The 24,960-nt window shown below is 57.3% G+C and overlaps 1 protein-coding gene across 1 annotated transcript; it reads left to right on the forward strand.

Annotated features, from left to right (window-relative positions):
- LOC128847086 (uncharacterized) lies at nt 1–24,382 on the forward strand. Its single transcript, XM_054046422.1, has 18 exons — nt 1–164; nt 1,887–1,945; nt 2,501–2,593; nt 2,802–2,929; nt 3,207–3,350; nt 3,554–3,628; nt 4,072–4,242; nt 5,378–5,474; nt 5,666–5,886; nt 6,527–6,680; nt 8,245–8,453; nt 8,838–8,955; nt 9,790–9,992; nt 21,708–21,825; nt 22,278–22,447; nt 22,987–23,084; nt 23,194–23,300; nt 24,266–24,382. Exons 1-17 carry the CDS (start codon nt 142–144, stop codon nt 23,297–23,299), a joined length of 2,187 nt encoding a protein of 728 aa, XP_053902397.1. The 5' UTR covers nt 1–141; the 3' UTR covers nt 23,300; nt 24,266–24,382.
- Nucleotides 24,383–24,960: the final 578 nt, after the last annotated feature.

Genomic DNA, 24,960 nt, shown 5'->3' on the forward strand with positions numbered 1-24,960 from the left:
GAACTGCACACTCGCCCCATTCCCAGCCTGTCTCTACCCAGCCCAGCAAATCAGCTGCCAGCCTGCCAGGGCTGTATCGCCTGCCTCCCGCAGCAGCACCCGCTGCACTGTCCTGAGCTGCCCAGTGCCCCAGGACCTGGCATGCCCACCATGCTCCTCACGAGGTGAGTAGGGGCCTCCCTGGGCTGTCCCAGCAATGGCCTGGTGGGTGCAGGGCTGGGGCAGGAAATCATGGCTGGCAGTAAAGCTGGGGGGACTGGAGATGGAGAGTTGGGTGTCTGTAAGCAGCCTCCCCCCCCCCATCTCTGGCCGGCTGTGGTTGGTGGGGCAGTATCTGTAAGGACGCTGGGCCCCCCGTCTCTGGGCTGTGGGGGGGCAGTATCTGTAAGGACGCTGGGCCCCCCGTCTCTGGGCTGTGGGGGGGCAGTATCTGTAAGGACGCTGGGCCCCCCGTCTCTGGGCTGTGGGGGGGCAGTATCTGTAAGGACGCTGGGCCTCCCATCTCTGGGCTGTGGTTGGGGGGGCGGCAGGCAGGTGTCTGTCAGCAGGCTGGCCAATATCTCTGGTGTAGGGGTGTTGGGGTCCCCGCCGTGCTAAGGGCATGTGGCTGGTGTTTGGTTCTCAGTGTGTGTGGGGGTCTCTTGGCTCCAAGGCTGTGTTGGGACAGCGCTGCTGTCAAGGCAGCTCCTATCAGCTCTACCAGCAACCCAGGGATTCCCAGCGCTGGCAGCCCTGCCTGGGTGCGGAAGGAGCGGAGCCGGAGGGAGGTGCCACCCCCCCGCACAGTTGGGTGAGGGGAGAATGTCTGGCTCATCACAGTGTCAGAGTCCCTGCACTGCTGGTGGCAAGTCTCCTGCAGCCCAGGTCACAGGGTCCATTGGGAGCAAGGGGGTGGGCCTCTGAGCCCCTGTGGCAGGAACTAGTCTGTGTAGCGCCTGGCACTGTGGAGTTGAGGGTGGGGGGAGAGATAGGGCTGTGATTGGGCAGGGCCTGGGGGCAGGGCAGCAATGCATGGCCGAGGGAGGTGGTGGTAGGGCTGGGATTGGTCAGGGCCTGGTGGCGGGGCAGGGCTGGGATTGGTCAAGGCCTGGGGTGGGGCAGCAGTGCATGGCCGAGGGGGCAGGGTAGGGCTGGGACTGGTCAGGGCCTGGTGGCGGTGTAGGGCTGGGATTGGTGCATGGTGCATGGCAGGACTGGGTTCTGATCTTAGTGGGGGTCTGACCTACTATCCTGCAGCCCAAGAGACAGGGCACAGAGCAAGCTCCCCTAACTGCCTCTCCTGGGGCATGGTCATTTGTCCATCTGGACCACGGGTGTCCAGCCTGGCATCCCCCAGCCCCAAACCTGTGCCCAGTGCATTGGGGCCCAAACCACCCCTAGGTTACAAACACACAGGCCCCAGTCTGTGTTAGGTGCTGCCCCACCCCCATCCCCATCCCCATCCCCTGGCCAGCTGGAATAGTCCTTCCCAGAGAGCATTGATCCCTCTGGTATGGGAGCAGGGGGGAACTGAGGCACAGGCTAAGGGACTTGGTCATGGTCACATGGGGCACCTATGTCAGCTGGGTTTGACCCCATGCCCTAGGCTGGTGCATGATCCATCCCCTCCAGTCTCTAGTGGGAAGCCCTTGCCCTGTGCGAGCATCTGGGGGAGGGGGTGGGGGGCAAAATCCATCTGTGACCAAATAGCCTCTGTGGGGAAGGGTCTGTGTGCATGGAGGGATGCCTGCCATATGGGGGAGGCTGCCTTCTGCCCCAGCCTCCCAGGCCCCCTGCGCTAACCCACTAGACCCCCTCCCTGCGCGGAACTGGGGCTAGCACCTAGGAGGGACCCAGAGGAGGGCAGCCCCTGTATTGTGTGTGACCTGCCCCATTCCTCTTTGCAGGCTGGGCCTGCTCTGGGTGGTGGTGCCCTGGCACGCCGGCTCCGTGTCCTTTCCCGATGGTGAGTCTCCTGTGGGGTAGGGATGGTGCCTGCTGGGCTGGGGGGGGGAATCCTGGGGTTCGGGGGGCTTAGAATGACTAAGCCCTGTTTGGGGTGCTGGGACAGAGACTCTGATGACTATCCCAGGGCCCGGGGGGCCCCTGAGGTCAGCTGTGATGGGGGTGGGATAGGGTTCAGGGTGGGTGGTACAACACAGGTGGGGCTGGTAGTGGAGGCGTGAGGCTGGGGCTAGCAGGATGGGGCGGCCCCTGCTGTGAGTACAGCTGGCCTGTGACCTGGAGCAGTAGCCCCGAGAGGGGAGCCGGGGGCCCCCACCCCCCACACTGAGGGGAGTAGGCCTCCGGCGCTCTGGAGTCCCCTTAGGGTGACCAGATGTCCCGATTTTATAGGGACAGTCCCGATTGTTGGAGTTTTTTCTTACATAGGCTCCTATTACCCCCCCACCCCCTGTCCTGATTTTTCACGCTTGCTGTCTGGTCACCCTAAGTCCCCTGGCCAGGCATGGTGCTGAGGGGGGTTGGATGCTGCCCCCAGTAACTCTGCCAATCCCCCCAGGAGCTGCTCGCACTGAATGCCGGGGCCGTTACTTCTGGATCTGGCTGGACAAGGCGTTCGTGGGGCAGAGCCGCTGGCGCTATGGGGTCTATAGTGAGTGGGGAGGGCTCATGGGGGGCTTCCTGGCTGTTTGGAGCAGAGGCTGGGGCAAGATGCAGGCCCGTGGGTGGGGGTGGCCTGGGATGGTGCATTGGGAGAGGGGTCGTGTGACGGGAGGCTGGCGGGGGGGCGGGTGGTGCCTGGGCGCCAGGTGTTGGGGTGGCAGGTACTGGTTGGGGTCCCAGATGCTGTCTCCCCGCAGCCGAGTCGGGGCAGTACATCGAGGTGACACAGCAGCTGGCTTCGCAGTGCGGATTCATGGCAGGCACTGACCTCCGTGGGAACCCCCAGATCCGCGTCTCCTTCCTGGCTTGTTCCGTCCGCAACACGGTGAGTGCCCCCAGTGCCCAGGCCTGCCCTCCAGGAACTGGGGGGCCCATATCTGACTCCCAGCCCCCCCACCCCATAACTCACTAGACCCTACTCCCCTGCCAGCACTGGGGAGGAACCCAGGAGTCCTGCCGGAGCTGGGCAGCCAGTTCTGCTCCCCCTGGTACTTGAGGTCTGGGTGCCAGTGCTGTGCCCCTCCCCCACATCTCCGGTGCTGGAGCAGCCCTGAGGCTGGGCAGGGTCTAACCTGTAGTCTCTCTTTCCTGGGGGACCCCAGTTTGACCAGGATTTCAGCCTGCAGCTGCGGGTGGAGGTGACAGGCGCTGTGGGGCCCAGCGTCCCCTATGACATGACCATCAGCTGCCCCCTGGGAGCCTCCTGGAGCCCCCGGGAGATTGTCTGCGAGGAGAACTACATGGAGGTGAGGGGGGCCATGGTGGAGGATGAGGTGGTAGGGAAGGACTTGTCTCCTGGTCGGGGTCCCTAGGGCAGACCCCAGAGCCACTGGGAGGGGTGATGCTGGGGGGGGTGTCTCCCCGCAGGCCCCTGTGTGAAGTGATGCCGCCAGAGGGTCTCCTAGCAGGGTTTCTTTCCCCAGCCTGAGCTGGCCCTGTCCTGTTGCAGGTGTCGGTCCGGCGGGCTGTGCCCGGCATCGCCAGAGAAGTGCTGAATGAGGACTGGATCGCTGCCTGGCCGGTGGTGAGTGGGCTTGGTGCAGCTGTGGCATCATGGTCCCTCTACCAGCAACGAATGGTGCCCGGAGCTTGGCATGGGCGCCCAGGGAGCAGCGTTGTCTCTGGCACACTCTGCCCACAGAGCAGCAGCGAGCCAGGGCACTTGGCTGTCCTGCTGCCCCATGGCCATGGACTGGGCCAGGTATTGGCCCATCAGCTGCCCAGCAGGCGCGGACTCCCCAGGGCACGGCGGAAGCTAAGTGCCCAATGGGTCCGGCTGGATTGCCCCTGCCACATGTAACCCAGTGCCATGGGTATGGTGAGCTGGGCTGGTCCGCACAGGGGCTGAAGCCCTTAAGCCGACTGCAGAGCTATGATCTGTGGAAGGGGGTAACCTGACAGTGTCGGGACCCCTGCTCCCTCCCCGGCATATGGGGGGACTCAGCCTTATGTCTCTCCCCTTCGCAGGCCCAGGGGGCGCTGAACCAGGTGTGGCAGGTTGTCTTCCACTTCCAGAACGGCTCCCTGCTCAGCATGCCCGCCACGCAGGCCCACAGCCTGGGCTACGGGGTCAACACCACGGCCACCCGCGTCCTCTTCCGCGCACCCTACGGCACAGCCCAGAGCGAGATCGCCTCAGTGAGGGAGCCTGGGGGGAGAGGGGGGAGGGCAGGGCACGGTGGCCACAGTGAGGTGTGGCTGGGGGGGGCCTTGGGTGCGTCAGGGGGCCCAGTGGGGGTGCGTGAGAGCTAGGTGCACAGTGGGGGGGGGAGGCAGGGGGGCGCTGGGGGCCCAGCGGGGTGCATGGGAGCTAGGTGCACAGTGTGGGGGGGAGCTGGGGGGCATTCTGGGCCCAGTGGGGTGTGTGGGAGCTTGGTGTACAGTGGGGGGGAGGCCGGGGAGCACTGTGGGCCCAGTGGGGTGCGTGGGAGCTAGGTGCACAGTGAGGGGGGGAGGCTGAGGGGCACTGTGGGCCCAGTGGGGTGCGTGGGAGCTAGGTGCACGGGGGGGGGGGGGCTGGGGGACACTGTGGGCCCAGTGGGGTGTGTGGGAGCTAGGTGCACAGTGGGGGGGGGGCTGAGGGGCACTGTGGGCCCTGTGGGATGCGTGGGAGCTAGGTGCACAGTGGGGAGGCTGGGGGGCACTGTGGGCCCAGTGGGGTGCGTGGGAGCTAGGTGCACAGTGAGGAGGCTGGGGGACACTGTGGGCCCAGTGGGTTGCATGGGAGCTAGGTGCACAGTGAGGAGGCTGGGGGGCACTGTGGGCCCAGTGGAATGTGTGGGAGCTAGATGCACAGTGGGAGGGAGGCTGGGGGGCACTATGGGCCCAGTGGGGTGCGTGGGAGCCTGGTACACAGTCGGGGGGGAGGCTGGGGGGCACTGTGGGCCCAGTGGGGTGCATGGGAGCTAGGTGCACAGTGGAGGGGAGGCTGGAGGGCACTGTGGGCCCAGTGGGGTGCGTGGGAGCTTGGTGCACAGTGGGGAGGCTGGCTGGATGGGGGGCAAGGCTGCTATCAGGAGTCTCTGGGAGCCTGGCTCTTGCAGGCACCATGTAGCCTCTGGCTGCACGGTAGGCTCATGCCCAGCCCAGTCAGGTGCTGACTCAGCACTGGTCCATGCCAAGGTGCCCCTGGGTTACTGCCAGGGACCAGTCAAATCCGGTCACACCAGGGGTCAGACTCCTGGGCTGCCTGGGGAGGGAGAATGGGGCGGGGGAACTCTGATGAAGCCATGGAACCCCTCTCAGTGCCCCTCCACTGACCCACTCTCCACAGGTGGAGGGGCTGGAGGTGGAAGTGGCCAGGGCGACAGTGTTCTACAAACAGGCCTGGATGATCCTCATGGTGGACACAGCTGTGGCCTGCCCTGTCAGTGAGTCCTGGAGGGAGCCCAGGGCTGGGCTAGCAGGGGCTGTGGGGCGGGAGTGAGGGGCACTGGCAGAGCTGGGGGGAGGGAGCCCAGGGTTTGGTATCGGGGGCTGTGGGTCGGTAGTGAGGGGCACTGGCAGAGCTGGGGTGGTCTCAGGGGACCAGTAGGTGAGGCTCATGGCCTCCTGTCCCTAGATTCCCCGGTGGTCAATGCTACGAGCCTGAGCTGGGTGACGCCGCGGATCCTGCCATCCCTGGTGCTGTGGCCAGAGCAGTACCAAGATGAGGTCCAGATGGGCCTGGATGGTCGTGTGATTGACGCGGGCACTGTCGCACGCAATGGCTACACCTTCCTGACAGACTCCAGGCTCATCCGCATCGTGGTGCCCATTGGTGCCCCCGGGGGGCTGCTGCAGGTCAGTGCCCAGGTGCCCTGGCATGAGGCAGCACAGTCGCCGGGCTGGGCCCTGCGCCGAGACCTCTGTGACTGATGTGTCTTGCTCCCCTGGCGCAAGGGTCCCCGTTCCAAAGAACTCACAGCCTGGCTAGACAAAGGGGGAAAGTGAGGCCCCTCGTCACTCAGCAGGGCAGTGGCAGAGACAGGGCGAGAACCCAGGAGTCCTGGCTCCCAGCCCCTCCTGCTGTGACCCACTAGACCCCCACACTCCTCCCTGAGCCGTGATAGACGGCAGGAATCACAGCATGGCCTGGGGTGGGATGCTGGCCTGGATCTCCAGTCCGAGACCTGTTCCCATTAACTGTTGCTGCTGCCGCCCAGTCTGTGAGATGCTGTCAGCCTCCTGCTCCCTGCAGCAGCTTCTCCCAGCACCCCTGGCTCCCCAAAGCTCCTGAGAACTTGGAGCAACTGAGCTCTGGCCCTCTCCCTGGTCCATCCCCTCACCCCACGGGGCTGCAGGTCAGAGAGTGTGTGTGTGTGTGGGGGGGGGTGTCAATGGAAGAGCTGGTCCTGGCTGTCACACGGTGGAGCTCTCTCCTCCTAGGAGGGAGTCAGGGGTCTCCCCATAGGGGCTGTCACTGCTCCCCTCCTCCCCACAGAGCGCCCTGGTGGGTAATCGCTATGGCACCAGGTACAGCATCCACCTGCTGCTGGACCGGCACTGGCAAGGGGATGAAAGTGACTGGACCCGTCACCGCAGCTACCGTCCCATCCACACCCCCTTCTCCCCACAGACGCCCCAGATCATCGATGGTAGGTGCAGCCCCCAGGATCCCTGTGGCCTGGCCGAGCCCTACTGCACACACCCCCAGCTCCATGGGAAAGGGGCGCTCAGGCCAAGTTCTGGAGATCGGGGTCCCACAGGAGCTCTGCCTCTCTGATGGCCTGGGCCTCTACCTCCCGCCCAGATCACTGTGCCCCCTCTGCAGCAGAAGAGCCTCCTAGCTCTTGGCATGGGGGACTCCTCACTCCACCTGGCAAGAGTCCCCAGGCCCCTTCGAGCTGCCAGCTTTAAAGGAAGTCCCCTTCCACAAGAGCCTCGAACGTCCTTCCCCGCCCGCCCCCACTGCCCTTCCCAGCCCCTTCTCCGGCAGACAGAGCTGCCACACAGGAACTGGGTCTAGGGGCTGGTTTGGTGGGAGATGGGTGGGGGAACGCTTGTCACTTCTCTGGGCAGAGGAAACTGACCCGACCCTGCCTGGTTTTGAATCGTTTGGATTCAGCTCCTCTAACCACCCAAAGGTCAAAATCCCCCATTGGGTTTTGCTCCCTCCCCCACCCCCCCACCATGCTGCTAAGTGCAGAGTGACCATTGGCATCTGAGCTGGAGGGGCCTGGGCGGGGCAGGGGGGGGAGCGGTCATGGAGATGGCTCCTTCTTAGCCTACAGGGGGCAGGGAAAGGAGCCCTAGAGGTTGACTTTAGTCTAAAATGGGGGGGTTAAATGTCCCTTGTGAGACCCTGTCACACCCAGCTCTGGGGAGAGCTTGGCTCCAGACTCCCTGTCTCGGCTTCCTCTCCCCACCCGCCCCCACTGACCCTGCGTCAGACCCCTGCCACCAAGGGTGCTTTGTGTGAGGGGGAAAAGCCCCATCTTTGCACAGGGATTACAGCCTTTAGACTGGGCCTGCGGTGTGGCCCCTTGACCACGTTGGGTCGTAGGCTGAGCGAGTCCCTGGCTCTGCTACTCTGCGCCAGGCCGTCTGGCTGCAGCGCTGCTGTTCCATGCACTGGCTCTCCAGCGAGTGCAAAGTGCCATTCAGAGCCGGACAGGCGCAGGGACACAGGCAGCCTTTGGCAGGCAGCGTTTTTTGGGCCCCTGGAATGCAGTGCTGAGAGAGCCTGGCTTAGTCTGGGAAAGCAAAGCCCATGTGGTCAACCCTCCCTGCCCTGCTTCCCCAGACCCCTTGTTCTGTCTGACGCGCTGGGGGCAGCTGAGTTCTTTACGCTGCAGGTCCCTTGGCTCCATGCAGCCCTGGGCTACTGGCTCTCCATGACAAAGCTAGCCACGCCTACCTGCTGCCCACATGACTCCAGCCCCTGGCCCAAAGGAGCAATTAGCTCCCGCCCTCCCGGGCAGCAATGCAAAGTGAATGGGGAAACTGAGGCATGCAGAGTTTTCATAAAACTATTACAAAAATTCCCACATGCTCATCGGGCAATGTCAGGATGAGCCGCTGCTGGTCTCAGCTGGGCTCATTGCCCTGGGCATGGGGTTGCCAGCCTGGGGTCATGGCCATTGGGCTAGGGCATTGGCTGCCTAGGGGAGTGCTCCAGTGAACCCCACTGCCCAGTGCACCCCCGTCTCCTCCCCCCAGACACCGTGGCAGCGCAGGGCTACTTCAAGGTGCGCCTGGGGCACTTCCTGCCCGATGTGGAGCTGGTCTCTGTCTCGGTGGGCGGACGTCCCTTCAGCCGCCCCGAGGCCGAGGACCGTGGCTTTGACCCCCACGAGGCCCCCAACCCCAACGACACCAGGGCCTTTGGGCTGAGGGTGCCCTTTGCTGACCCCCTGGTGCAGCAGCAGGTAACGGTGGTGGGGGATGGGGTGGTGAGGAGGTGGCATGGGGGTGCCAGGGCAGTGGGCTCCTGTGTACATGGAGGGAGGGATAAGCTGCTGTCAGAGCCCCAGGGCACTCCCCTGCCCTGGTCCTCGGGGGCTGCCCTGCCCATGCAGCAGCTGGCTTGGGGGTGGAGGCTGGCATGGAGGGCGGCGGAAGAGGAGGGTCCCAGACCATGGCTGGGCCTATAGCCATCAGGATGCGTAGCGCGAAGGTGCCCTGGGGAGGCCCACTTCACTCAGTGCCCCATGGTGTGAGGGCTGCACTAGGCTGCCTGCGGGAGAGCTGGGGGGAGGGGAGGGTTGTATAGCTCCTCAGCCCCACTCTGACCCTGCCTGTCCTCCTGGCAGTACCTACACGGCCCCCTCAGGCGCTACACTCTGCGCCTCAACTACACCCTGCGGCTGCTGCCCACAGGCGAGGCCTTCACCCAGGCAGGGCTCATCACCTGTGATGTCCCAGATGTGGGTGAGTTGGGGGAGGACCTGGCTGGTCGAGGGGCTGGGGGTGGTGTGAGGGGCAGTGGATAGCTGTGTGGGGACAGGCTGGCGGTGGTGTGAGGGGAAGTGGGTAGCTATGTTGGCAGAGTTTGGGGGTGGTGTGGGGGGCAGTGGGTAACTGTGTAGGCACGGGCTGGGGGTGGTGTGAGGGGCAGTGGGTAGCTGTGTGGGCATGGGCTGGTGTGAGGGGCAGTGGCTTAGCTGTGTGGGGATAGGCTGTGGGTGGTGTGGGGGCAGTGGGTTACCTGTGTGGGTACAGGCTATGGGTGGTGAGAGGGGCAGTGGGTTAGCTGTGTGGATAGGGCTCAGGGGTGGTGGTGGGGGCAGTGGGTAGCTATGTTGGCAGAAGGTGGGGTGGGGACAGTGGGTAGCTGTGTGGGCATGGGCTGTGGGTGGTGGGAGGGACAGTGGGTTAGCTATGTGGATACAGGCTAGGGGTGGTGGGAGGGGCAGTGGATAGTTGTGTGGATAGGGCTTGGAGGTCATGGGTGGGGCAGTGGGTAGCTGTGTGGGCATGGGCTGGGGTGCTGTGAGTGCAGCGAGGTGGCATGGACAAGCAGGGTCTGGGATTGGTGTGAGTGGGGGGAAACATGGAGGTCAGGGGCACGGGTGGGGTTGGCATGAGTGGCAGGTATGTGTGGGGGGGGGTCCCGTGGCTCTCAGGGTCACTGGCTCAATGCCCCTATCCCTCCTGGCTGTGGCCTGCAGCTTCCCACATCCCAGTGCAGGGCCTGGCTGAGCCCTTGGCTCTGGGGTGCTCAGAGTGACTGGACCCATATTTAACCCCTTCTGCTCCTGTTAGTGCCCCCCAGCTTCCAGGGCTCCTGTGAGGCTGGGGCGCTGGCCCTGCTGATGACCCACGGGACACTGGACCGGTTCTGGGTTCCCTATGTCGGGGAGCAGCCCCTGAGCCACCTGGCTGCCCCCCACAGCTACAGAGTGTCCGATGATGGTCGCCATTTCCACCTGGCTGTCCCCCTTCTGGCTGCTGGGCTGGCGTATGAGGTAGGTGGGGGAGCTGCGGGGAGGGGAGGGGCAAGAGCAGTGGGGAAGGAGAATGGAAAATATTCTGGTGGGGGTTGCAGTTCTCCTGGGAGGGAGCAAGAAAAATGGCTGCCTGCCACCTACTCTTAACCAGGGACATCCATGTGTTCCCGTCGTTCTCCGAACACAGGAGATGCTCAGACTGCAATGGGCGAGCTTTCAGTCAGCAAACTCAGCTGCCCTGGGATGGAGCTGTTCCTCAGGAATTTGGCCAGGAAAAGTTGAAGCCAGTCATTTCCTCCTGACTTCTCCATCCTGGGAACGGAACAGCAGCGTTTTCTAGAATTCAAAATGACCCATTTTTCCTGGCGTGAAACTTTTTTGGAACTTTCATTTTGTGAGAAATTTTCAAACTGTTGAACTTTCCTATGGCCTGGACACCCCAGCTCCAGACAGTCTCCTCGGGACACAGTCTTTCAGCTGGGAACTCAGGGCAAAACCTGGGCAAAGACTTTCTCACCCCGAACGCTTGCTGCCTTGGAGAAGCAGTAAAAAAATGGGTGAAGCCCCTTCATTTCTAACCCAGACCAATCACAAACACCAAAACACTTGGGCTGGTTCAGGAACATTTACATTTTTTTTAATGTTTGGGAAATGTCATCCCAGATTTTCCCACAAACTGTCACTTCTGACAAATTATTCCCAGTCCCATTTGTAGCAGGGGAGAGGGAACTAGCTTCAACTGCTAACCCTCAGTGGAACCAGGGCCAGCGCTTCCATTTAGGCGACCTAGGCGGTCACCTAGGGTGCCAGGATTTGGGGAGGCGGCATTTTGCCACCCTCAGCGGTAATTCGGCGGCGGGGGGTCCTTCCACGCTCCGGGTCTTCGGTGGCAATTCTGCGGCGGGTCCTTCACTCGCTCCGGGACCCGCAGCTGAAGTGCCCCGAAGACCGGGAGCGCAGAAGGACCGTGCCCCCTCCACCCCCCGCTGCAGAATTGTCGACGATGACCGGGAGCATGGAAGGACCCCCACCTAGGGCGCCAAAAACCCCAGCTCCGCTTCTGAGTGGAACCACATGAGAAAAGGGTGACTGTTGCGGTTCATGCCACCCAGCGCAGCCTGTTGTCTCTCGAGAGCTTCGCTGTAGCAATAGATTCTCTGGCTCATCTTCTCTGGGATTTGGGTTTCCTGATGTGCCCTGAGCATAGAATCATAGAAATGTAGGACTGGAAGGGATGTCGATAGGTCACTAGACCAGTCTCCTGCACTGAGACAGAACCAAGTATTATTGAGACCATCCCTGATAGGTGTTTGTCTAACCTGCTCTTAAAAAAATCCAGTTTCCACAACCTCCCTGGGTAATTTATTCCAGTGCTTAACCACCCTGACAGTTAGGAAGTTTTTCCTAATGTTCAACTTAAATCTCCTTTGCTGCAATTTAAGCCCATTGTGTCTTGTCTGCTCCTCAGTGGTCAAGGAGAAAAATTTATCACCCTCCTCCTTGTAACAACCTTTTAGGTACTTGAAGACACTTATGTCCCTGCTCTGTCTTCTCTTTTCCAGGTTAAACAAATGCAGTTTTTTCAATCTTCCCTCATAGGTCATGCTTTCAAGACCTTTAGTCATTTCTGTTGCTCTTTTCTGGACTCTCTCCAATTTGCCCACATCTTTCCTAAATGTGGTGCCCAGAACTGGACACAATACTCCAGTTGAGACTGTATCAGCATGGAGTAGAGCAGAAGAATTACTTGTCGTATCTTGCTTACAATACTTCTGCTAATTCATCCCAGAATGATGTTCGCTTTTTTTGTAACTGTATTACATTGTTGACCCATATTTAATTTGTGATCCACTATGACCCCCAGATCCCTTTCCTCAGTACTCCTTCCTAGGCAGTCATTTCCCATTTTGTATGTGTACAACTGATTGTTCATCCTTTGTAATTTGACCTAGTACCCAGTTCTTGTGTGACTCTTTTGTGAGTTTCATGTCACTGAAGATCTCTTGGTTAAGCCAGGGTGGCCTCTTAGCATATTTCCTATCTTTCCCACATTCTGGTATAGTTTGCTCTTGTGGTCTTAAAAATGTCTCTTTAAAAACCTGCCAACTCTCCTGAACTCTTAGACTTGGACTTGCTTTCCACGGGATTTTACCTATCACTTCTCTGAATTTGCTGAAGGCTGCCTTCTTGAAGTCCATTGTCTTTATTCTGCTGTTTTCTCTTCTACCATTCCTTAGAATCATGAACTCTGTCATTTCATGATCCGTTTCACCCAAGCTGCCTTCCACTTTCAAATTCTCAACCTTGTCAGAATCAAATCTAGAATAGTTGCTTCCTCCACTTTCTATAATAAAAAGTTGTGTCCCTTGCATTCCAAAAAATTGGATAATCTGTGCTTTGCTGTGTTATTTTTCCAACAGGTGTCTGGGTAGCTGAAGTCCCGCATCACCATCAAGTCCTGTGCTTTGGATGATTTGTTAGTTATTTAAAAAAAACCCTCAGCCACCTCTTCTTCCTGGTTTGGTGGTCTGTTGTAGACCCCTACCAAGACATCCCTCTTGTTTTTTACCACTTTGATCCTTACCCAGACACTTAACAGGTCTGCCTCCCACTTCTATCTCAACCTCAGTGCAAACATATACATCTTGGATATACAAGGCAACACCTCCTCCCCCTTTTCTCTGCCTGTCCTTCCTGAACAAGCTGTACCCTTCTATACCAGCATTCCAGTCATGAGAATTATCCCACCAAGTCTCTGATGCCCGTTATGTCGTAATAGTGAGTATTCACTAGTATTTCTAGTTCTTCCAGTTTATTCTCCATACTTCTTGCATTAGGATACAGATATTTCAGGTGTTCATTAGATTTCCCCTCAATATCCCTTCTTGTCTGTCCTTTGCCCCTCTATGATTGTCCATGTTTCCCCCAGATTCCAACCCTTCATCCACAGCTCCATGTTTGGACTAACCCATGGGCTTTTGTCTCCTACCCCTGTTGAATCTAGTTTAAAGCCCATCTACTAGGTTAGCCAGTCTGTATCCGAAGATACTCTTCCCCTTCCTGGATAGGTGGATCCTATCTGGCCTCTGCAGTCCTTCTCCGATCAGGATCCCATGCTTGAGGAAGCCGAAGCCTTCCTGGTGATATCATCCGCTGAGCCAAGTGTTTACTCCAGAATGTGTCTATCTCTGCCCAGGCCCCTGCCCTTGACCAGAAGGATAGATGAGAACACCACCTGCGCCCAAAAGTCCTTCACCCTCCCTCCCTGTAATCACTCTGGATCTGCTCTGGGTCAGACCTGGCAGTATTGTTAGTGCCCACATGTATGAGCAGCATGGGGTAATAGTCAGAGGGCCGGATGATCCTTGGCAATCCCTCTGTAACATCTCAGGTACGGGCCCCTGGCAGGCAGCACACCTCCCAGGATGCCAGGTCAGGCCAGCAGATGGATGCCTCTGTTCCCCTTAGAAAGCAATCACCGACAATCACCACCCTTCGATGCCTCTTGGGAGTGGTGGCTGTGATCCTTGCAGCCTTGGCCTCCATCACCTTTGCGGGGGATTCCTCATTCTTTATTGCCAGGGCAGAATACTGGTTTGTCATCTCTATGGCTGGAGGTTGGGAGCCAGAGTGGAGCACTGCCTGCTGCCAGAAGTAACTAGCAGACAGATTTCTCCCTGTGAAGGAGCCGTTTCCTCCTGCCCTGGTGGGTGCTACTGCAGTCCTCTCCAGCTGGATTGGTTCCTTAGCCTTGGAGATCTCCATATGCAAGTTTTCAAGGAATTCTTTGTGTTCACGAATGCTTCTCAGCCTAGCCACCTACTCCTGTAGCTCTCCCACCGGTATCCCGAGACATTCTACGAGAAGGCATCTCTCACACTGGCTGGTCTCCCCAGCCTGGCTTTCGATGACAGGCCACAGTCTCTGCAAATCCACACCAAGGCCCAGGTAGTGGCACCCATAGTTGGGTTCTCTGTCTGGACGCAGGTGCAGGTGGAGGAGCCAGGAGCAGTGTTGGCACTGGTGATGTGGCCTTTCTGAATCATAGCTGTATTCTTTCTCCCTCTGAAACTCCCACTCACCAGCTCTCCTTGGTCACTTAGCACCTGCCTTTGAACCCTTCTGCCCCCTGCATCCATGGAGGATGGGCAAAATGCAACATGCAAACTCGTTGCCTCTGAATGGTGTTAGCCAAATGGGCTCGTTTCCCCCTGGAGCTGCCCAATTACCCCAAGGAGGCACGGGAGTCTAGAAGACGGCTTCAAGTTCTTTATTGATCAGTCAGCTGAGCGGGTGTCCCCCTCGACTCATGCCAGAGGGAGGAACACACCTTACAAGCGTAGAGCAAGCCTTTTTATATCCAGTAACAAATGACTTAACGTGCATACATTTTGCTGACCTATGGAATTTTAAATTCCTTTCTAGGGGTAAATAGGATACATCTGTTGGGTCCCCTTGATTGATTGCCTGTCCAGGGGTAGGGGTAATGGGATACATCTGCTGGGCCTCCTTGCTGTTGGGCCTCTTTGATTGATTGTCTTGCTATACCTTTATATATGGGAAAAACAGCTGGGATAATAGGCAAGTATTTGGCCTTTATTCTAACAAGGTTCTCCCCCCTTAAAAGCATTTTGAGAGCCCTATGGCCTCCAATCCTCAACTTTAACTGGTTGATATAGTGCCATCATGCGTTGGCGTACAATTTGATTAGCCATTCGTCGGACTAATGCAATTACACAGGGAGCCACTCTTGAGCCCCCCCCACTTTTGGGAGCTTCCAGCAATTAATGCGGAATCAACGGACCGCCTTCCCCTAATTAAGTCGTCATATACCTTAATTCCTAATTTATTTCCCTGGATTTGTGGTAGTAGAAAGAATAAGGGCCTAATGTACCCAACATAACAAATTCCTGACCAATTTGGAGGCAATCTTCGATAAGCGTATTGCCCACATATCCAGTAACGGCCTTTTAGGGCCCATTGTCCATTCGCAAAGGGGCCATCCCAGGCTTCGGGGTAGTCCTCGGGGCCCGGTTCTTCGTAATACAAAGAGTTACCCATCTCCAGGGGTCCCCCTAATACAATAGATGTACCGTCAGGATTACAATAGTCACATTTCCAAGCCCCAGCCCCTTCCCTCCAAGCGCAATTACAACCAAATTTAGGGCTATTGGTAGTAGACCAAAAATGATTAAAATGGGTTACCCGAGTTCCATTAGAATGTTGCCATGCCCACTGATACCAGCGTACCACATGATCCTTACTGTCGGTATTATCTCGCTGGCAACTTAGAAAGAGGGCATCAAAGAATCCATCTTGTCCAACTGCCTTACAGCCCTCGCCGGTATGCTGTTGGTAGGAACAACTTACCCAGCTATGATTAGTGAGTTTTACGTGGGTTTGGTTTCACCGTCCTTGATATTTAGAACAGTCATACGTATGGCAACTAGAGTGATCATAGCAGTCAGAGATAGAGTCCAATCACATCGGCTTTGGCCCACATACACCCCTTCTGGTTTTGTTCGGTTGAGACAAAGGATCCCCATCTCAGAGGAATAGAGTCACCAAGGGCTACTATCCTCATCCCAAACTTCTGTTCCTTTGTGGACTATACTTAAATTACTGATCCACCATTTAGCTTGCACTGGCTGGGCTACCCAAGGCCATTCATTCCAATCCCCTGGACCTCCACAAACCCAGCAGCTACTAAGATTGAAGGAACTCGCTATTGTTTCTCCCAGTTGTATAAACCTATTCTCCCAACCATAGCCGTGATAGACACCTATGAACAGAACTATCAATAATGAGTTCATTATTGCTTTTTTCTAAACAGTCCTTTTAGCCCATCGAGTCCTTGATACTCCCAGACAGTGTCTTCGCCCGTGCCACCCCGGGCGTCCGGAGCCGGGGCGGGCAGAGGGCCGGTGTCCTCTTCTGCTAGTTCAGTCTCCGAGCTAGGGCTCAGAAATCGCTTTACCCGTGTATGGTGTGTCCATTTGTCGCTCCCGAGAACTTTGACCGCAGTTTGGCTGATGAGCGAGACAGTGTGCGGGCCGTCCCACCGTGGTGTAAGGGGGTCGCGTTTCCACTTCTTGACAAGGACCTGGTCACCGATCCGGAACGGATGCACGGTCTGGTCCAAGGGGAGAGCCTGGAATGGCGCCGCGTCGATGCAGCTGTAACAAAACAGATTGCAACCCGGAAACCTGTTTCCATAAGGAGTCCTTCCCCATTTCCCAGTTTACATCCTCCCGGAACCCCGGGATCAGGATTCGGGGAGGGAACCCAAAGACCAGTTCAAATGGTGAAAGCTTAAGACCCTTACGTGGGGCCCTTCGAATGCAGTTAAGGGCGAGTGGTAACGCATCAAGCCACTTTAAACTAGACTCTGTGCATAGTTTAGTGAGGGTATCCTTGAGAGTTCTATTCACTCTTTCCACCTGACCCGAGCTCTGCGGCCTCCAGGGGGTATGCAACCTCCATTGTATACCGAGTGCCTGGGACACCTGTTGGACCACTTGTGAGGTAAAGTGGCTTCCCTGATCAGATTCAATCGTTTCGGGGAGATGGAATCGGGGAAGTATTTCATGCAACAGGGCCTTAGTAACCGCCCGAGCCTGGCAATGCCGGGTGGGGTAACACTCTACCCATCCCGTAAGCTGATCCACAAATACAAGCAGGTACTTATAGCCCCTGCAAGGGGGCATTTCTGCAAAGTCAACCTGCCATCTCTGAAAAGGGTACATGGCCCAGGGCCGGCCTCCCATTGGGGCGGGAGGGCCACACCCCTTTTGGTTAGTTCGTTGACAGACGGGGCAATTACTAACTATTCTCTGGGCTTCCATGTGCATACCCAGCCCCTTAAGGGATCGGGTGGCCAAATCAACCATTGCTCCTGACCCCAAATGCCCTTCTTTATGCATGTGCTGGAGAATTTCCTGAAGTATCGGCCGGGGGACAAAAATCTCCCCCCCTGGTAATTTCCACCATCCTGGGGGAACCTGCCGGGCCCCCGCAGCCTGTGCGTGGCATGCCTCCTCGGCTGTATATCGGGGAGGGGGGTTCTTAGCTTCTATATCTTGGACCATGAGGACCCATGAGGCCCCTTCCTGTGCGGCCTCCTTTGCGGCCTGATCGACCAATTGATTATATTTACGTTGCTTGGCCTCCGGGGCCCTTCCTGTTGCAAAACTTCAATACAGTCATGAGTGGGGCTAGTCTCATGGGAAACCTCAGGATCGGGCAGCAAGGTAGCTGGGTTTATGGAGCTAACTGTCCTAAAGGTTAAGTTAGGGGCTAGCAAGGGCCCTACCTCATATCTGGTATGTCGACTGGGATTTAGATGCTTTTCCCCAGCGCCTGTCCCCAGTATTTGAGGCACCCCGTGGGGAACCACAACCTCAGTGTCCCCTCCCAGGGTCAATTTTTCAGCCTCCTGTACGAGGAGAGCGGTCGCTGCAACGGCCCGTAAACAGGCAGGCCACCCTTTGGCGACAGGGTCCAACACCTTTGAGTAGTATCCAATGGGTCGCCAGGTTGGTCCCGACCTTTGGCATAGAACTCCAGCAGCCACCCCTCCCCTCTTGTGAACGTATAGAGTGAACGGCCTCCGAGGGTCGGGGAGGGCTAGAGCGGGAGGCTGAACCAAGGCTTCTTTTAGCTCTCGAAATGCTTTTTCCATCTCTTTGGTCCATGTCCAATGAAGCAGACCCTCTTTAGTTAAGGATTCATACAGTGGTTTGGCTCTTTCCCCGTAGTCAGGGATCCAGAGTCGACAAAATCCAGTTAACCCCAGGAAAGCCCTCAACTCCCGGGGGTTTTGAGGTCGAGGGTTATTGAGTATCACCTGGATTCTTTCTTTACCCAGACTACGACTTCCCTGGCACAAATGATACCCAAGAAAAGTGACCTGTCGCCTAACCAATTGTGCTTTTTCCTTGGAAACCTTATACCCCTGTGCCCCAAGATAATTAAGGAGCTTTACAGTCTGCTCTTTACAAGCTGCCTCTGTTTCAGTACTTAAGAGCAAATCATCGCAATACTGGACTATGTTACATGAGGGGTGTCTAGCCAGGAATGGGGCAAGGTCCCTTCTCAACTGGCTGCCAAAAATCTCGGGTGCACAGGTAAGTCCCTGTGGGACAACGGTCCAAAGATATTGGGCCCTGTAATGGGTGTCCGGATCCTCCCATTCAAAGGCAAACAGTCTCTGCTATTAACTTGTTAATTTGTCTTAGGTCCTGGATCAACCAATACTGCCCATTAGGCTTAGGCACCCCCATTATTGGAGTATTGTATGGGTACGTGTCTTCCTTTAACCACCCGCACTGCAAGAACTTTTGAATCAGGGGTTTTAACCCGATCCGAGTGGTTAGATTAAGGGGGTATTGTCGAATTCGGACTGGGCTGCTTCCCTCCTTAAGGGAAATATGCACTGGTGTAGCATTCCTGGCTCGGGCCACGCCTCCTTCCTCCGCCCAGACCTTGGGATTTACCCCCCCATCCCACGGCAGCTGGCTTCCATCACTTCCCTTACATTCCAGGGAGTGATCTCTAGCATTTATGAGAGCCATCTGGTAATTAGAGGCTTGTTGCTTAGGGATTCTGACTTCCATTGTCCCGTTATCGAATGAGATCTCCGCCTGTAATTTAGTGAGGATATCTCGTCCGAGCAGCGCTATGGGGCAGGAGGGACTGCAAACAAACTGATGGGAAATTTGACGGTCCCCTATTTTTTACTAGGAGAGGCAAAGTTTTTTTTTTTTTTTTTTTCTCAAAGCTGTAGTTTGTCCCTCTATCCCCTGGACTATGGCACGTCCCCGAGCTCTATCTCGGGGGGCCTTATTAAGGGGGAGCAAACTAAGAGTGGCCCCAGTATCAATAAGGGCTTCAATTGGGCGGCCCTCCACTTTAATTTTTACCGTGGGATCCAGGCTGGCAGCTTGTGCTGTCGGGAGGGGCCGCTGGGTCCCTCGGCTTCTCTATGGGGAAGATCCCTCCCCTGAACGTCCCGTGTTGTTGTAAAGGATGGGAAGGGACGGGGTTTTATCTTTACGTTCCTTTCCCATGGCCTGTCACCGGGGGCATTCATTCTTCCAGTGCCCCTCTTTCCTACAGATAGCGCCCTGATTTCGACCCAGGCGGGGGCCCCGTCCCCTCCCAAGTGGCCCTGGCTTCTCCTTAACCTTGTCCCCCCTTTCTGCATATCCTTCTCTCAGGGCCATGGCCAAAACACGGGCCCCCTTCTTTTGCTCCTCATCATCCCTCCGATCATAAACCTTCATGGCTATTTCTAAAAGTTCCTCTATATTCTTGCCCGAAGCCCCTTCCAATTATATAGCTCACTAGTGGTAAAGGGGACATATATCATAGTGAGATTGCCACCGGGGGCTACAGCCTCCCGCAGTGGACACAAATATTTCTGCTGCAAGGGCATTTCGTGTACCTCACCCCTCTGGCCTGGGGAACCAATAAGGGTAAATCTAGTGTCCCCAGGGTTATAATCAGTCGACATCCTCCACTGTGTCTCGGAGTTTTGATTTGTTACGGGGCCAGTCTTGCTCCTGGTGCGGTCAGACACTGAGGAGCTCAGAGGAGTTGAAGGGGACTCTTGTTTGGAAAGGCCCTCGCGATTCGGCTCACCCCTTTCAGCTGAGGCATTATCCTCAGAGATGTGGGGGGGAATTTCAAGTGAGGATGCCAGAACGGGGAGGCCAGGATACAAAGGGGGAGGGGGCATAGGATCAGGGGCAGAGGGAATCACAGCCCGCAGACAAGATTTCTTAACAGGGAAACAGGGTTTCCTAACAGGGGCACGGGCCATTAAGGTTTTAATAGTTTGTGATCTACATTTTTGCAACCATGGGGGATGATTGGCCACAAGGTCCTGCCAAATATCTATATAGGGATATTGGTCCCAATGCCCATCCCAGGTCACAATGCTATGTACTGCTTGTACAACCCCTGGTTTGAGCGTCCCTCCCTCGGGCCATTCCACCCCGAATGTCATCCATTCAAGAGTACAGAATTTTACAAGCTTGTCTTTACATAATACAATTCCATAATTAGCCTGGCGTCTAAACGCCTTCCAGTTATCCAGCATACATCCCAGGGGTGTCCAGGAGAAGGTGCTTTGTCCGGACCCCATTATGCTTTACCCAGAGTTTTCCGAGACAGAGATATCAAGAGGGTTTTTAGGGATCTAGTTTTAACTCAGATATCCGCTGGGTCACGAGGTTCGGCTGACCCCCCTTGCAATCAAGATATCCTGGTCATCGGGTTTCCCCTTGCAGGAGTCTTGGGGCGGCTGAAGTCAGCTTAAGCCTCAGACCTGTCAGCAGCACTCATTCATCTTTCACACAGATCCTTTAATCAGTTACAATCTCGGTTTCCAACACACCATTAAGAGGAGAAACAAGATTACCCTTCCTATAAACAAGAGTAATCCCTGAGGTTGCTCCAAGTCCCAATAATTGTTAAAAACGGCCCACGGACTTGTGGAGTTAGTTACGTTACTCATTGGCCGTTATTTGCTTACCCTTTAACCAAAAACACAACAACAAGACATTTACAAAGCTACAATAATGTTAACATACCTTCCCGTATACAGGCTGCCTAGGGGATTTCCACTGTCCAACCCACACCTCGGGGGCGTTATTCCTCAAACCCAGGAGGTAAACGCACTTACCGCCCGAAGTGGCCGCGTCCGGCAGTCAGACTTCCCCTTCTTCTGAAGCCGTCTTGCTTCCGTGTCCTTCAGAGTTCTCTTTAGAGAGGACACAGCCGCCCCGGCCGATTGTGACGATCCGAGGCCCGAGCAAAGCAACAACTCGAGGTGGCCACTCCTCGGAATCGCCCTCGGCCGTCGGTCAGTGCCCTCTACAGGGAGAGAAGTCCCGGCGGAGTCGCCATTTGTTAGCCAAATGGGCTCGTTTCCCCCTGGAGCTGCCCAATTACCCCAAGGAGGCACGGGAGTCTAGAAGACGGCTTCAAGTTCTTTATTGATCAGTCAGCTGAGCGGGTGTCCCCCTCGACTCATGCCAGAGGGAGGAACACACCTTACAAGCGTAGAGCAAGCCTTTTTATATCCAGTAACAAATGACTTAACGTGCATACATTTTGCTGACCTATGGAATTTTAAATTCCTTTCTAGGGGTAAATAGGATACATCTGTTGGGTCCCCTTGATTGATTGCCTTTCCAGGGTCCAGGGGTAGGGGTAATGGGATACATCTGCTGGGCCTCCTTGCTGTTGGGCCTCTTTGATTGATTGTCTTGCTATACCTTTATATATGGGAAAAACAGCTGGGATAATAGGCAAGTATTTGGCCTTTATTCTAACAATGGGAAGTGACTCCAAGTCCCACAAAGCAGCCAGTTTCTGCCTACAGCATGGTTCCTCCGAGAATAGGGGTGAAGGGGCTGGTGCCCCACAGAATGGGTAGGGGGCCTGGCACCCTGGGGACTGGGATAACCCACTGATCTAGCTCTTGCTGGAGTTCCGAACTGGTCTGGCTGGCTGCCTCCTTGGTCCCAGCCTGCCTCGTATCTTCCCCAGCAAGGCCTGGTGGGAGCCCCTGCCCTCCTGCTCTCAGGACGCATGGGGGCAGGAGCCAGCCCAAGCACTAGTGATGCCTGACCTCTCCCAAGCCTGGGCTCTGCTGGGACCTGGCAGGGAGGGTTCCTGGCTGGTGCTCAGCCCCCGAGTCACTCTCACACACTCTCACACCCCCAGAGCATTTCCCTCCAAAGGCTGACGGCTCGGCTGGATTTCTCTTTGCGGGACAACAAGACTCGCTCAGTCCTGGCTTCCTTCACCGTTGTCTGCACCTTCCCCACTGGGCAGTTGTTGGGTGAGTGCCTCGATGGAGACCCCCTGCCAGGAGCACGGGATGTCCCCTGTGGGGGTGGGTAGGGGGTGCCTAGGGGGTGCCTTTGGGCCTTAGATTCCACTGGAGTAAAGTGATCAGTGGCACAGGGATCCCTTTTCCTCTAGATCTGGCTCAGCCAGTGGGCTGAAATTCCTTAACCCACCTCCTCTGCAGCCATCGGCCACACATCCTGACCCCAGTCTTGCACCCAGCCCCACCCCATGGGGAATGGCTGCCCCATCTGGGATTATCCACACCAGCCACAGGGCACAGACCCCTCCTGCGCCAACCACACCATGCATGGGATTTACGGGGCAGCAGAGGGGTCTGAGAGCCTCATGCTCACCCAGTAGCTCCTGCTGGGTGAATGAGGGGTGATGGTGGGGTCTCTAGGCCTGATCCTGACTCTTTCTTCCCCCCCTTCCTGGGCACAGTGTGTCTGCCCAATGGCACCTTGGTGGCCACGGTGCTGAGCCTGGACACCAAGCCTGCCCTTGACCCACGCCGGACCCACCTGAGGGATCCAGGCTGTGGGCCAGTGGCCTCCGATTCCTCGCGGGCCCTCTTCTCCTTCTCGCTGGCCTCCTGTGGGACCACACGGCGGGTGAGCCCTCCATGGCACATATTTTCCCCTCAGGGGTGGGGCAGGCTGGCAGCTGGTAGCTGAGACTGGGGAGGAGCATCTGGTGACAGGAGGGTGGGTCTAATGCTGTAGGGCTCTGCAGCTCTCGCTTAGCCATGGTCTGATGCTGGGCTCGCTGGGATGGTGGCAGGGCTTTACCATGGGGTGGCAGCAGGGCGGTGGTGCAGGCTGGGTAAAGCAAGCCATCTGGGGTACAGGCCCCCGCTCCAGCCCCAACAAAGCTAGAGGCCAGCCCAGATGGCTGGATTTGCTCGCCTCAGTCCCTGTGTTTTAGCTGAGCCAAGCCCCATCACCCAGGGAGATGTGTGCACCCCTAATGCAAAGGGGGTGCGCAGACCTGGGAGCGCACCAAAAGCTGTGACTTCATGGGGCTGGCATGTCTAGCGGGCTGGATTTCACTAGGATTTGGGTGCTGAGCTCCCAGGAGTGGGGGAAAGCCCAAGGAATCCCAGCCTCCCTCGCTGCTGTCTGCCCTCTGACTCTCAGTCTCCCCTGCACAGTTTGAAGGAGGCTACCTGGTGTATGAGAATGAGGTGACCTTTGTGCCTGAGGGGGTCCCAGCCACATCCCCTATCATCACCCGGGACTCACGGTACAGGTGAGGGCCAGCTCTGGGGCTGGGAGGGGTGTCCCTGAAGCCAGTGGCAACTGGCTTGAGAGCTCCAAAGTTCCCACCCACCTGGCTAAGCCAGTGTCTTCCTCTGCAGGCTGACTCTGCGCTGCCGCTACCCCTTGACAGAGACGCTCTGGGTCTCAGCCCAGCAGCAGCTGGGGAAGGAAGTGGTATCAGTGCCCCACCGACCTGTGGGTTGAGGTAAGTGATCTCCAGGCCCCAGGCACTTGCTGGGATCCGCCCACACAATGGGCAGGCCTTCCTCGGTGCCCAGACCCCTCTGTAGCCTGGGAAGGGAGCTCCCAGCCCAGGGAGCCAGGGACATGTGGGGCAGGGTATGTCTGCCTGTGCTGCACTGCAGCTGGGAGCGAGCTAGCATGATAGAAAATCGCTGTGTGGCCATTGCAGCTCCAGCAGAGACTAGCCCCCGAGCTCAGAGCTGGTGGGTCGGGTGACGTGAGCGGAGCTCTTGTCCGAGCTGCAATGGCCACACAGCTATTTTTAGCACACTAGCGTGAGTGGATCTAGCACAAGTCTCTGCTCAGGCTGGGCGGCTCGCTCCCAGCTGCAGTGTAGACACTTCCAGAGCCCCCCTGGGGCTCTGCCCTGTTCAGGCAGGACTCCTGGAGAGTTAGGCGCACAGAGGGTTGCACTGATCCATGCCCTGGTGTTTGCCTTGTAAGCCTCAGGAGGAGAGCAGCTGAAGCCCAGCCCCTTGGATCTGCGTGGCAGCAGGGGAGGCCAGCCAGGGTGCGGGCAGGTTGACTGGCCAGTCTCCTAGCCCAGCCCTAGAGCCGGCCACTTCCTTCTCCCTGCACTGGAACTCTTCACGTGCTCCGCCCCCTCACCACGACTACCAGCTCCCTTACTGCAAGGAGTCAGGAGTGACACACATTGGCTGGGCTCCCAGCATCCTCTGGGGCACGGGTCCTGCTGGGCAGGGGTGCTAAGTCTCCCATTCTGGGCTCCAAGGTGCACTCATAAAGCTAGCCCCATGTCATGGCCTCACCTTCAGCAGGCGCTCAGTAACCCGCTGCAGAGTGCAGATGGCAAAGCCCTGAGATTGGGTCCCATGGACCCCACCAGCCTGGCAGTGCCCATCACTGTGCTACTTCCTCCCATGCAGGCGCTGCAGCCCCACTTTTAATCTGTCTCTTTCCTTGCAGGTGTGTGGGAAAGGCAGGCTTCAGGCCTAACTCAAGGTCCTTGGGCCTGGCAGCACTGGGCACCTGGCTCCCAACTTGCCGAGCTGTTAACAAAATAAACTCTCCTTGGCCCTCAGACCTGTGGCTCTGGTACCTTTTTAATGAAGGTGAGGGGATTGGCAAGGACCACCAGGTACCTCCCCAAGCTAGCAGAGTCATCGGGGCATGGGCAGGTGCCTCCTAGCCATGGAGCTGGAATAGCGGCTGGGTATCCTGCTTCTAGGCCAGTCTCCAAGGGCAGGGAACTACGGGCCTCCTTCATGCTGCTCTTGGGCCAAATTTCACCTTGACTCAGTGCACCACATGGCTTGGAACACTTGGGATTCCATCTGCACAAGGGGTTAACAACTGCAAGCCACGTCAGCTCTGAACCCACCCATGTGGCTGAGACAACGTCCCTGGACTGACCAGAGCAGCCTCTACCTTGGGCTGCCCTGTACCAGGCCTGAGAGGTGCTCAGAGCTCCTCATCTAGCTCTCTCCCTTTCAACTTGACCCCAGCTATGGGGGGGCGGGGATGCAGAGTACCAGCCTTGGCTTTCCCTTAGCAGTGTGCCAGGGTACCTTCCCCAGTAGCTGTTGACAGGAGCACTTAATGCCAGCTGGGGAACAATCAGAAGGGATCAATGCTTGATGGTGCAGGAGGAACTAAAGCTG

Source organism: Malaclemys terrapin, chromosome 12 (genome assembly GCF_027887155.1).
Source record: "Malaclemys terrapin pileata isolate rMalTer1 chromosome 12, rMalTer1.hap1, whole genome shotgun sequence".
Taxonomy (NCBI): Eukaryota; Metazoa; Chordata; order Testudines; family Emydidae; genus Malaclemys; species Malaclemys terrapin.